Source organism: Phytophthora parasitica, assembly GCF_000247585.1.
Source record: "Phytophthora parasitica INRA-310 unplaced genomic scaffold supercont2.38, whole genome shotgun sequence".
Classification (NCBI taxonomy): Eukaryota; Oomycota; class Peronosporomycetes; order Peronosporales; family Peronosporaceae; genus Phytophthora; species Phytophthora nicotianae.
Genome location: NW_008649024.1, coordinates 1 through 12,155, shown reverse-complemented (window position 1 = coordinate 12,155; position 12,155 = coordinate 1). Strand labels below are relative to the sequence as shown.

Here is a 12,155-nt window from a genome sequence, read left to right as displayed (position 1 = left end):
GGCATCATCATGTTGATGCGCAGAAACTTCTTGTGGCAACACCAGTATAATGTGCACCACACGATTTGTCAGGTACGTCAGCCTCTGGTCGTCATTTGTCCAAGTGTCCGCCAAACGTCACGAGCATTACCACCAGGATCAGACAACTATGACGACTCCAGAGTGGACCCCTTCATCATGGCGCCAATTCCCCGCTAAGCAGCAAGCCCCGTACCCTGATGAGAAGGCACTCAAGCAGGCTCATGACAAGTGTAAGCTCCAAAATGTACCAAAATGTGTCAAAATGCGTCAATTTGTCAATGCTCACTATTAATTCTGCCAATAATACAGTGAAGACGCTGCCTGGCCTAGTGTCTGTGCGTGAGATCGAGGACTTAAAGACGCAGTTGGCGGACGTGGCGGATGGCAAGCGCTTCTTGCTGCAGGGTGGTGACTGCGCCGAGAGGTTCCAGGATTGTCAACCGGCGTTGATCGAGAAGAAGCTCAAGATCATGATCCAGATGAGTCTCGTGCTGATCTGGGGAGCGCGTATGCCCACGGTTCGGGTAGCGCGTATGGCTGGGCAGTTCGCCAAGCCTCGATCCAGTGACACGGAGATGCTGGATGGAGAGAGGGTGACGAGCTTCAGAGGCGAAAATATCAATGGATACGAGAAGGACCAGCGCACTCCGGACCCGAACCGACTGCTGGAAGGATATTTCCACAGCGCAGCCACGTTGAATTACGGTCGCGTGTTGGTGAGCTCGGGCTTTGCGGATATCCACGACGCCGGTAAGTGGGATCTGGACTTCGTACAGACCTCGTCGCGCCGTGAAGAGTACCAGCACATGGTGAACGAGATCACGGACAGTCTCCACTTCGTGCACATGTGTGGCGTTGCTGACTCACCGCATCTCAAGACAGTGGATCTCTTTGTGTCACACGAAGGTCTGGAGCTCGGATATGAAGAGACCATGACGCGAAAGGTGGACGGGAAGTACTACAACGTGGGTACGGACTTCCTGTGGATTGGCGACCGTACACGTCAACTGGATCACGCTCATATCGAGTACTTCCGGGGTATTGAGAACCCTATTGGTATCAAGGTTGGACCCAGTATGGCTGTGGACGACCTGGTGCCGTTGATCCGTAAGCTGTGGAAGGACCCGGAGGCCAATCCGGGTAAGATCACTCTAATCACGCGTTACGGTTGCGATAAGGTGTCCGATCTACTCCCTAAACACATCGCGGCAGTGAAAGCTGCAGGTCTCAAGGTGATCTGGTCATGTGACCCGTGTCACGGCAACACTATTGTGGCTGAGAACGGCTACAAGACCAGACCGTTCGACCGCATTTTCGGCGAGTTAGAGCAGACACTGGAGATCCACCGTGAGGCTGGATCGGCACTTGGTGGCGTCCACTTTGAGCTGACAGGAGAGAACGTTACTGAGTGTATTGGAGGCCCGCAGGGTATTGACGAAGGCGACCTACCGCTGCGCTACACGAGCTACTGCGACCCTCGGCTAAACTACTCGCAGAGCATGGAAGTAGCCTTCCTACTGGCCAAGAATCTGTCTGTGCATCACGAACTAGCGCCACTGAACGAGAAGTCCAAGAACCGTAAACGCTCGATGGATATCAGTGACCCGTCCAAGCGTCTCCGTGCTGAGAAGTAGAATAGACTGGCCTTGAATAAGGAATAGATGGGCACGAGATGTGTAAGTTCATTGTTAAGATTGTTATTCCTTATGCTAGATCCGTCTCGCGAGTCTCGTTGACTCCTGCCAGTTCTACCTGAGCAGGTTCGACAGCTTTGCTACTACTCAAAGCCTTGATCTCGGGCTCTTCCCCTCCGTTGTGTTGTTTGCGCTTGCGTAAGTTATCAAGTGTCGTAGTCGATGGAGCGTACAGATAGCATAATGTGTACACGTAGACGTTGAAAATTGTCTGGAGTGACGTCCATGCTCCACCACTTAGAGGAGTGGGCGAGAGCTCTCCACTTCCAAGACCAGCGAATGATACGACGACCATCAAGACGCTCAAGATGGTCAGATAGCGATACCTCACACGACGAGCTCGAATCTCACGGAAACTCATGACGATAAGAGCTACGAACCAGACGATGAAGATGGCGCTAAACAGTCCACAAAGCGCTTTGAGAGACGCAAATGTGTTGTTCTCCGCTAGAGGATCCCACGTGACGTCGTTGTTGCGGTTGTACTTGATGTATCCATAGTACATCGCCATGATCAGCCAGAAAAACGCCACGAAGATCAGCTTGGGACCGAAGAATTTCACATTCGACACGCCGTTTTCCATTCCTTGAAGACGTAAATTGTCAATGACGACTAACCAGAACAGTAGCAGCATCTGGAAGAACGTCACTTGGAACCCGACGCTGAGAATCCGAGCCGCGTTGCTGCCGTACGTGGCCTCGGTGAAGTAAAAGGGGTCGTTAAAAAGGATCAGCGACAGCACAAGAGCCACGACGAACCCTTGTTCCACGTTCTGTTCACGTGACGACAGCTTGTTGACGTTGTAGATGTACCAACCTGCGAAGAATCCCGACACGAACAGGAAGAAAAATTTCATACCAATGAGCCATGTGGTGAACGATTCGGTGCCCCACGTCTTGCGGAATTGAACGTTGGACCCGTTCAATGCCAAGCTCTCAGTAGAGTTAAACAACACGTCCACTTGGTAGTCGTTGAAGTCAATATCTCCAAATCGTAGGAAATAGGCCGGTTCACAGTAAGCTTCACCCTTATCACACTCAACAGTGACAGTCTTTTGCACGACATTAGTGATGATGTTCGCGTACGTTTGATTGCCGCTGCTCTCGTTGAGGTAGAACCCTTTGACATGCGGAGTCATGGTGACGTCAAAAGACCGAGTTGTCTTCTTCAAGTTTGGGAACGAGGCTTCTAGGTAGAAGTAGCGGTTAAGTTGCTTCAATCCGTTGAGGCCGAACGAGTAGTGCACGACTTGAAGGCTTTGTTCGTTGCTGGCAAATGGACGGTTCGTTCGGTTCGTGCACGAGTCGAACATGCAAGTTAGGACGGACCTTTGCTCGCTGGATGAGAGACTCAGAACCTCGTCGATAGCAGAGACTGTTCCGTTAGTGTCAGTGTCGTTAACTGTGGTCGTACTGTTGGGGCCGAGGCATTCCTTATACAGACTGATGGAGAAGTCCGACGTGCAGCGTGTTGGACTGCTCGTCCAGTCGGAGTTGGCTACTGCAGGCGATCCACCGAAGCCGATCAGTACAAAGAGAGCGAGAAACGTGATAGCGATGCCAGAGACTAGCAACAGCTTCAACATGGAAATGACGTCGATTCGCATGAAGCTGCCATCATCACGTTGCTCAGATTTGGCCTTCATTTCGTACAAGCGAAATTTTGATTGATTCGATGCGTTGAGAAATCGAAAATGGCATGGAATTGCTTAGCGCCTCAATATATACCTAAGTTTCATCGAATGCTTTGCTTAGCGGACAGCATGCGATGATGCTCTTCGTGTCTTTATGCAGAACACCAAATTCCTCGGTCGTGTCCGTTTTCCTGAAATCTCTCACTGACAGTCGATAAACTGCAACGGCTAGTATTACGCTACTTGAAGAAGCTACTTTTTTCTTAGCTCAAGAAATGAAATTTTCCATTCGCGCAGCATTTTTTTTTTATGGAGAACGTAGCACATTATACTTCACAAAGAAGGCATCGCTACTCGGAAAGCTGTCTATCTCCAAGAGTTGACGTTCTTTCGGCTCCAGCTCGAGCCACAGACGTTCTTTCAGGTGATATGTATCCCTTCTTGATGTTAACACGATAGCATTCCGTTTCCAGTGCCCACGAAGTAAGCAGTAGAATGCTAACAGAACGCACACAGATACGTAGTGCTAACTATCACTGTATTCATTGCGAATAGCTCGAGCTTCACGGGAATTGGCGGCTTCAATAAAACTCGCTAGTTCTGTTTCGTTGGCAGGCGGTAAATCCGTTCCGTACAGAGAAAGTAGCTCAGCAGATGAGAAACCATTGAAAAACTCTGACGCCTTCTCAGTGCACGATGCACAAAAGGCCAATCGATTGCTGCACGCAGAGCAGCCTTGGAGAGCATGGACAAACTCGGCCTCTGTCGACGTAAAGTGGCTCAATGCTGGGGAGAGCTTTCGCATCAAACGCTCGAGCTCACGCTTGTCTGTAATTCATGAACAGATGAGTAAGTCAGAGCTTAGCTTGAAGTATGGTATCAGATACACCACCTCGGATCACAGTCTCATTTGTCCTGTCCTGCTCGAGCAGTTGGAGCTCATCATGGCTGTCCAAAGTCGATCGTGGAAGATAGTGACGGCGCTTTGCTTCACAGATAGTGCGAAGCTCTCGATCACACTGATCTTTCAGCTTAAGGGCCCGCTCCAATTTCATCTTCCGAATTGTAGCTATAGCAACAATTACTCGTGCCTTTTGTAATAGGGACCCCAGTTGGTTCGTTCTGCTCGCTCCTTTTCCGTCTGATGATCTGCAACTGGAGGTTGTAACTTAGTTTGATCATTGGAAGATGCTTTAATCCCTTTAGAATGTTAACTTACGAGTTCGCACCTTAACAGGTCACTGTAGTTGAAGACCTGAGGTTTGAGTCGATGAGGATAGTTTTATCTTTTTCAATGTGGTTGCACACCTGCTTCGTGCGTTGTGGTTATTTGGACAATGCATCGCGGCCAAGTGGGTCCTTATCAAAACGTGTCTCAAGCGGATATGATCAGGACACGAAGTCACCCTTGTATATTTTTGTTGAATGTATTACGCCTCAATATATTCCTAAGTTATCATGATATACTAAAGTACCATCATGAATTCTTGGATACATATTGTTTTTTGTTTCGGGTCGATACACGAGAGCAAGCTCATGCGTACCTAACGACCTCGGAGTAGGCATCTCCGGGCACTTGGGTCGGAACCCAAGTGAGTAGCTCTTCATTCTTGAGAAAGATATTTCGCGCTGCGTTCACGTCGCGGTCGATCACAAGTTCACAATGGTTGCACTCGAATACTTTCTGACTCGTAATGCTGTAGTTGATTCTCCCACAATACGAACAATGAATGTACTACGGCACGTATTGATTGATCTTTTTCTTTTAGTTCTTCAGTAGGGGCTACAACGAGGGACTGGGAAGGCTGGAAGGCTTACACTAAAAGAGCGACATTTGTCTAAAAGACTAGTGTCGCTCTCACTAGACCTGGCGCTTGGATCTGGAACTGTGACTCAAGTACTAATAAACGCGAATACCAAAGCATTGAGACACAAAAACTGACTATAAACTAAAACCTTCCATTTGTTTTTCTGTCACTGTATCAACTCGCGACGCTGTTTGGTCCTAGCCTACGCGTACGAGCCTTCAATAATGACATCATCGATCTTTAGGATCATTCGCACGACCTGCGTCGCCAACTGCAGCTGCTGCTGCTTGCCGATAAGCGTCTCGAACACCTGCTGCTCCTTCATGTCGTTCGTGCCCGATGAGTTGCAGTCAATTCCAAGTCGCGGGTTCTTCTCGGCGATCTGCTGCGCGCGCACGGCCGAGAGCGAGTCGATGGGGTTCAGTCCACTGTTCTCCGCCAGAGCCATCGGAACGTCCTCCAACGCATCAGCAAAGCCACGGATAGCGTACTGCTCAATGCCCGTCGTGTTGTCAGCATGCTCACGCACAGCAATACCACAAGCGATCTCGGCAGCACCTCCACCGTACACAATGCGGTTGTTCTTGATCAGATTGCGCGTCACACACATGGCGTCGTGCAGCGAGCGCTTGGCTTCTTCCACGATCATCTTGTTGCCACCACGCACCAGTACAGTGATGGCGTCCGAGCTCGCACAGTCCTCAATCACCAGCATACGCTCCTTGGTGGTACCGAACGCCACTTCACGCACAGTGCCAGCGTGGCCGAGTTTCTCTGCCGTGAGCTCTGAGAACCGCGGGACAATGCGTCCTCCAGTAGCAATAGCGATGAGCTCCAGCTCCACGCCGCCCACCCAGCGCACAGCCGGGAGCTGGTTCTGTAGCAGCAAGTGGTTGGCCTCGTCATCGAATCCCCATTGGCAGATAACCAGGTTGGCACCGCTGTCCTTAACCTGCTTGATCATGGTGGTAAAGTACTCCTGTTCCTGTTTGTAGAGCTTCTCGTAGGCCTCCACACTGGTGATGTCCACTTTGTGCTTAGTCTTGGGCTTAGGAGGCTCAAACGGACACGTCAAGATGCACATCTTGGCGTCCTTGACCTCTTTAGGCATCTGAGGATGAGAGAAGTCCTTGTCGATCACAATTCCGTTGATTAACGCCGTCTCGCCCAGAGTTCCGCCCGGTTTGCCCTCCATCTTGATCAGGTCGAAGTTGACGTCGCGCGTCTCGAAGTTAGCGACTTTCATCACGGCATCGACGGCGATCTGAGCCATCTGACGCTTGTATTTGTTCACGATCTTGGAGGACAGAGTGGTCATGGCTGTCTCCACAAGCGGCGTCGAGTCCTCCTCCGAGAAGTGGATCACGTCGCCGATGGCCTCGAGATGCTTGCAGGCGATCTCACAGGCCTCTTCGAAGCCGTCGGCGATTCGCATGGGGTGCAGTCCGTGCGCTAGAAGCTTCTCAGCCTGTTCTAACAGCGCACCGGCCAGCACGACGACGCCGGTGGTGCCGTCGCCGATCTCATCGTCCTGCGACTTACTGAGCTCCACGAGCAGATGAGCTACGCGGTGTTCGACCTGCATCTGCTCCAAGATAGTGGCGCCGTCGTTGGAGATGGTGACGTCGCCGTCCTGACTGACCATCATTTTGTCCATGCCACGAGGGCCCAGCGATGTACGCAGCAGACTCGACACGGTACGAGCCGCCAAGATGTTGCTCTTGATGGCCTCCACGCCCTTGATGCGCTCCTTCTGCTCCTGGTCGCGCAGGATGATGAAGGGGCGACCGTACTCGTCAAAGACCATCGACATGGTGGCAGATTGGGGCTGTAGATACACAGAGAGACACGAGGGATCGATCCACTCCCCCGATGCAGTACGCTTTGGTAAATCTTTGTTGCGGCCACTCAGTGTAATGTGGTCATCTTATTGGTCGAAAAGGTATGGATTTCTTACGAATACTTTTTACGGATGTCGCTGGAGCATGGTCGTCCGAAGGTCGCCTGAATGGAATTACGTTTCTGACATAAATAATGTGGTGTACACGAAAAGTAATCGAAATTGATTACGACGTCGTGAAGTCGCTGGTTTCACGGATATTTCTGTCAGCACTCAGGAGCGATGTTCTCCATAGCTAGGATATGGTGGATTCCGCTGCTAGTTGGAACGCTACTGCTGGGAAGAGATACCGCAGATGCGGCCTGTGCTCGCGGCGTGTACAATAGCAAGATCTGTTCGGGACACGGGACCTGCAACACGCGCAACTTGTGCGAGTGCGATGCGAGACACTTCGGATTTGACTGCTCGCAGGGTGAGTGGAGATTGGTCCATACACCATGCATTATATTTTGCTGATGCTCTTTGTACGGGTAGAACGCTGTCCGCTGGGGCCAGCATGGGTGGCTCCTGCGCGAGCGATGGACGACGCCCACTACCTTGTCGAGTGCTCAAACAAGGGCGTGTGTGACCACAAAGAAGGCAAATGCACATGTGACGAAGGATTCATAGGCTCCGCATGTCAACGGTGTACGTACTCTTAGATCCTATAGACGTCAAGTAACCCGCTGACTCTGTGCTTGCCCCAGTGGAGTGTCCCAATGACTGTAATGACGTAGGGCAATGTATGTCGCTTAGAGATCTGTCGGCACTGTTTGCGGTGGGCACAGAGCCTTTGTACGACGCGTGGGATGCAGATACGATATACGGGTGCAAGTGCAGCAAAGGCTATCACGGCTACGACTGCTCGTTAAGTATGAACTTTCACTGTTGTTAGTATTCGGGTTTGAGTTCTTAGATTTCTTTGACTTTTTAGAATCGTGTCCACGTGGAGATGACCCGATGACAACTGGGCAAAAGAACGAAGTACAGATTGTGCAGTGCACTGGGACAGGAGGATCGTTTTTCCTTTTCTTTAAAGGACAAAGCGTGGAAATACCATTCGACACGACACTGGAGAGTCTCGAAAAGATTTTCACTACACTCAAGTCACTTCCGGTCGTTAAAGTCACGTTCGGTGGTACAGCAACAACCGTTTGTAGTAGCACGGCAGCAAACCCCATCATGATCGAATTCATTCAAGACTTTGGACCGTAAGTGGGGGTATGTGGAAGATCGAGGATACTGATATCTGATCCTGTGTTCGATGTGAATTTAGACAATCTCCGATCAAAGTTTTAGGGATGCTCAAGGGTGTCGTTTACCTTACGGGTGGTAGCGTGTTCGCGACTTCTGCGGGTGGTATTTTAGGTGGAAGAACGTCTGTTCAAGGCACCAAGGAGTGGGAATTCTGCAGCAACCGAGGAGACTGCAGCTTCGGTTGGTATTGATCTGTTGAGTTTGAAGGATGAATATTCAACTGTTTCTTATCAATTCGTGATGACTATAGAAACGGGCCAATGTAAATGTTTTACCAACCCCATGCCGGGGTACCGGTCCAGTGATGGCTATGGAAATCCTGGGACCCGAGGCGATTGTGGATGCGCCAACGACAAAAATCTGTACGGCGGGCCGATTTCAGCCTGCGTGGGCGAACTTGCTTGTAGCGGACATGGCTACTGCACTGGTTCACCATCTTACAAGTGCATTTGCGAGAGAGGATGGTCGACTGGAGATTGTTCGTCGCGTACGAAATCTGTACCTACAGAGCAGATCTCCGACATGACACTAAAATTTATCGTGCCCGCAGGAAAATGTCCGTCAGGGCCATCGTGGTTCACCTCTCCGTCAGCAAGTAACACCGTGCATAACCAGTGGTCAGAGTGTTCTGATGCAGGTATTTGCGATCGTACCACTGGCCAATGCTCCTGTTACACCCCGTTCGAAGGTGCTGCATGCGAGTACAGTAAGTATGGTAATGTTAGCGATGATAGAGTTTAGTTCTGATCCCCCCCCTGCAATTTACAGTGAAATGTCCTGGGGATCCTGTTTGTAGTGGTCACGGGCAGTGCATGACCATCCGCCAGTTGTCGCTAGAAGCAGATGTTGATGCACCGTCGCTGGTTTTTGACTACGGCTCGGATCCAAACAACATACATACATTCGATCGTGACAACATTCTGGGCTGCAAATGCGATCCAGGTTACGAAGGCTACGACTGTAGCAAAAGTGAGTTATCAGTGTGTGATTGGTTTTAGGTTATAGTCTTTTTTTCTTCTTCAAGCGATCTTTACTATCGTGCTTGAATAGGATCTTGCTTAAAGGGTGACGATCCCGTCACAACGGATCAAGTCGACGAGCTCCAACTACTTAAATGCACTGCGACAGGAGGAATATTCCGTCTTCAGTATCGCACGTCAACCTCGGTCGACATTCCATTTGACGCCACGTCCGATGATCTTCGATATATCCTCATGAATTCCTTTGGCTTTGAAGATCCTGTTGTGGAATACTCGTCGGGAACGAAAGCCTGCTCGACCCCAGGATCAGCAGACAATATTATCACCGTCAACTTCCCAATTGACCACGGTGACATTCCACCGATAAGAGCGGAGACGACCGGACTTATTGCATTGAGTGGATCAGTTAGCTTTGTCACCGCGGACAATGGGGTTGCGATAGGTGGTATGGTAAGTCAAAAAGGCACGAAGGAGAACGCAGTTTGCTCCAACAGAGGCTACTGCGATTACAGTCAAGGTATCTGCTCGTGCTCAATTGGATATGGAACTAGTGATGGTCGAGGAAATCAAGGCAATCGTGATGACTGCGGTCGTATAATGCCGAAGATAAAATATGTGGCTCAGGAGTTGCCAATGCAATAATACCATCATCATCCTCAATCTCCGTTTTCAGGTTGTTTTTTTTTTTGCTCTATTGGAGTTGTACAAGTACTGGGTCTCAGTAAGAATCAATATTTTTTTTTACTTTCCGAAAGGCTTTTTCTCTAGCCAAGCACGGATCCGCCACGACTGGGCTAGTATGGTGCTGTGGCTGGACAATCCAGCTTTGGAGGCACCAAAGATTCTTGGTGCGTCATTGTCACAACAACTTCTGGAGTCGCGACGGATTTTGGGCTTTAAGATGGCAAGCGAGAAAGAGCCATACAAAAAGATGACCGAGATTCCTCCAATGGGGTTTGTAGGCACCCAGGAAATTCGACAAAATCGAATTAGTCGGTGGAGCTATAACTACACCTATGTTGGCGGCTCGAACGTATCCACCAGAGTTTCACACACGTATGTGGACAAGTTTGACTGGCTGGCGTTAGATTTTGCGCGACAAGACGGCCAGTATCAAGATCTCATCATGTGGGAACAACTCACCGACGAAGCACGGGCGGCTCTCGACACGGCAGATTTTGGGGAATCGAAGATTCCCTTTAACGACAAGAGCTTGGACACGACGCTAGGGCTAGCGTGGCCGTTTACCTGAGCTAGTCAACAGGCACCATTTGAACCGCAAAAAACGAGGTTGTGCATGATAATGCTGCGCGAGTTGTTGGCTCTATCGATGTGCGAAGCCCCACATTTGGTCCTGCGAGATGGAGCGTTTGTTTACTAAGAACTGAGCGATGATCTTAAAACCTAACAATGTCCATTTCCAATAAAGGCCCTTGGGTTCGGAGAGTTAATTAACCACTAAACGTTGCATTCTTCGCGAAAACAATGATAAAAATACAGGGTTTGAGGACAAGAAGCAAACCATTTGCAGATGCACCTTCAAAAATATACAACCGTTTTCAGGGGCTGAAAACAGAGATTTTTATGGCGATAACTTATTTATATTTCGTAACTAATTTGGTGTGGTTCGTTAATACTTAGTAGCTACGTTGGGAAAAATTTGAGTTTGACGAAGTACCCTGTACATATTGCCCACAATGTGAGGGGCTTGCTATAAAGTAAAAAAAAAAAAAAACACACACACACACACATTGCGGCTTATCGAGGAAATATGAAAGAGTTGGTTCATTATTGGAATTGGTGGTTAGTCGAGTTAAATCGCGGCCTCATTCGACAACTCAACAAATAGTTCAATAAAGTACTGTGAGAAACCCAATTTGACCGACAATATGTATCTTAACCCTATGACTCCCTCATATCCATAGAGGCTATTTTTGACCTGTAACTTTTTAGCCAATCACCAATAGGCGATTGTGTCTGTCGTAGTACAGTTTTTCTTGTTTGCCACGGTACTCGAGGAAGGGGGCTGTTTTTCGCTTTCCGTCCCTTCATTTCTCAAGGCTCAACCTCAAGCGAAGGGAACGAGACGCACATATTCATGGAGTACTGCTCATGGTGCCGCTGCGAGCCATGCGACCGCGAACGCTTTGGGCCCCGGCTTCTGGCCGATCGAGGCTCTATGCACAAACTAAACCCAAAAGCGGAAGACGCGGCTCTGGATAAGGCGGTATACCATATCTACTACTATCGAAAGCATGGATATTTCGAGCAAAATCCGCGCTACGTTTTCCCCCGCTGTGTTAGCAGATTTCTTGGTGGTGATTCGAATGTAGACAGCGATGGTAATGCGTCACCAGTATCGTCTTCACGAGATATATCGGTTGATGATGAAAATCGCCATGCACCCCCAGCGGGAAGCCAGGGAGGCCCCACAGTAGTTGAAAATGCCGAAGATATACAAGTCTCGACGCGGAGCAAGCGCGGTTCGACAGTGCTTGAGAGGAGCACAGACACACAAGTCATAACGCGACGCAAGCGCCGTTCAGTAGCCGTTGAAGCTGAAACAGAAAAACCTGTGCGGACCGGAAGAGTTGCGAAAAAACAGCGCTCCAGTAAGAGGTCGGTTGATAATACTGCCGAGAAGAAAGCTCGTAACGAGCCCTTAGCTGTATCTAGTGCTGACGAGATCCGCCCACACCATCAATCAAGGTCGAATCTTCGTGGCAAACGAAAACTCGCTCGTAAGAGATCGCAAACGACACATCAATCACCAGGCAATGGACTACGATCCTGCGGGCAAGCTGACGACAGCTTGAACCAGCAGTCCCACCCAAGCGAATCTACAAATCCAATCGCTCATTCGAACAACACGCCATAGGCATT

General features: G+C 49.7%; 5 protein-coding genes across 6 annotated transcripts; 2 read left to right on the top strand and 3 right to left on the bottom strand.

Moving 5' to 3' along the window:
• Window positions 1–103: 103 nt before the first annotated feature.
• On the top strand, window positions 104–1,733 carry PPTG_13127 (3-deoxy-7-phosphoheptulonate synthase). The gene is made up of 2 exons (XM_008910536.1): window positions 104–251; window positions 331–1,733. The coding sequence occupies exons 1-2, from the start codon at window positions 149–151 to the stop codon at window positions 1,653–1,655; spliced, it is 1,428 nt and encodes a 475-aa protein (XP_008908784.1). The 5' UTR covers window positions 104–148; the 3' UTR covers window positions 1,656–1,733.
• Window positions 1,734–1,952: 219 nt separating this feature from the next.
• On the bottom strand, window positions 1,953–3,360 carry PPTG_13126 (hypothetical protein; the record flags this gene model as incomplete). The annotated part of the gene is made up of 3 exons (XM_008910535.1): window positions 1,953–1,978; window positions 2,067–2,531; window positions 2,574–3,360. 3 exons carry the CDS (start codon window positions 3,358–3,360, stop codon window positions 1,953–1,955), a joined length of 1,278 nt encoding a protein of 425 aa, XP_008908783.1.
• A 289-nt stretch (window positions 3,361–3,649) lies between these two features.
• PPTG_13125 lies at window positions 3,650–4,703 on the bottom strand. Of its 2 annotated transcripts, XM_008910534.1 has the most exons (3): window positions 4,578–4,674; window positions 4,241–4,503; window positions 3,875–4,176 (listed from the first exon to the last, which is right to left on the bottom strand). In XM_008910534.1, the coding sequence occupies exons 2-3, from the start codon at window positions 4,401–4,403 to the stop codon at window positions 3,875–3,877; spliced, it is 465 nt and encodes a 154-aa protein (XP_008908782.1). In that variant the 5' UTR covers window positions 4,404–4,503; window positions 4,578–4,674. The 2 variants fall into 2 exon arrangements, with proteins under 2 accessions (XP_008908781.1, XP_008908782.1); XM_008910533.1 differs by having other exon boundaries at window positions 3,650–4,176; window positions 4,241–4,703.
• A 581-nt stretch (window positions 4,704–5,284) lies between these two features.
• PPTG_13124 (T-complex protein 1, epsilon subunit) lies at window positions 5,285–7,131 on the bottom strand. The gene has a single exon (XM_008910532.1). It carries the CDS (start codon window positions 6,967–6,969, stop codon window positions 5,359–5,361), a length of 1,611 nt encoding a protein of 536 aa, XP_008908780.1. The 5' UTR covers window positions 6,970–7,131; the 3' UTR covers window positions 5,285–5,358.
• Window positions 7,132–7,243: 112 nt separating this feature from the next.
• On the top strand, window positions 7,244–9,932 carry PPTG_13123 (hypothetical protein). Its single transcript, XM_008910531.1, has 9 exons — window positions 7,244–7,468; window positions 7,531–7,635; window positions 7,792–7,902; window positions 7,970–8,246; window positions 8,312–8,472; window positions 8,543–8,779; window positions 8,843–8,998; window positions 9,061–9,261; window positions 9,343–9,932. Exons 1-9 carry the CDS (start codon window positions 7,279–7,281, stop codon window positions 9,912–9,914), a joined length of 2,010 nt encoding a protein of 669 aa, XP_008908779.1. The 5' UTR covers window positions 7,244–7,278; the 3' UTR covers window positions 9,915–9,932.
• The last annotated feature ends 2,223 nt before the right edge of the window (window positions 9,933–12,155 follow it).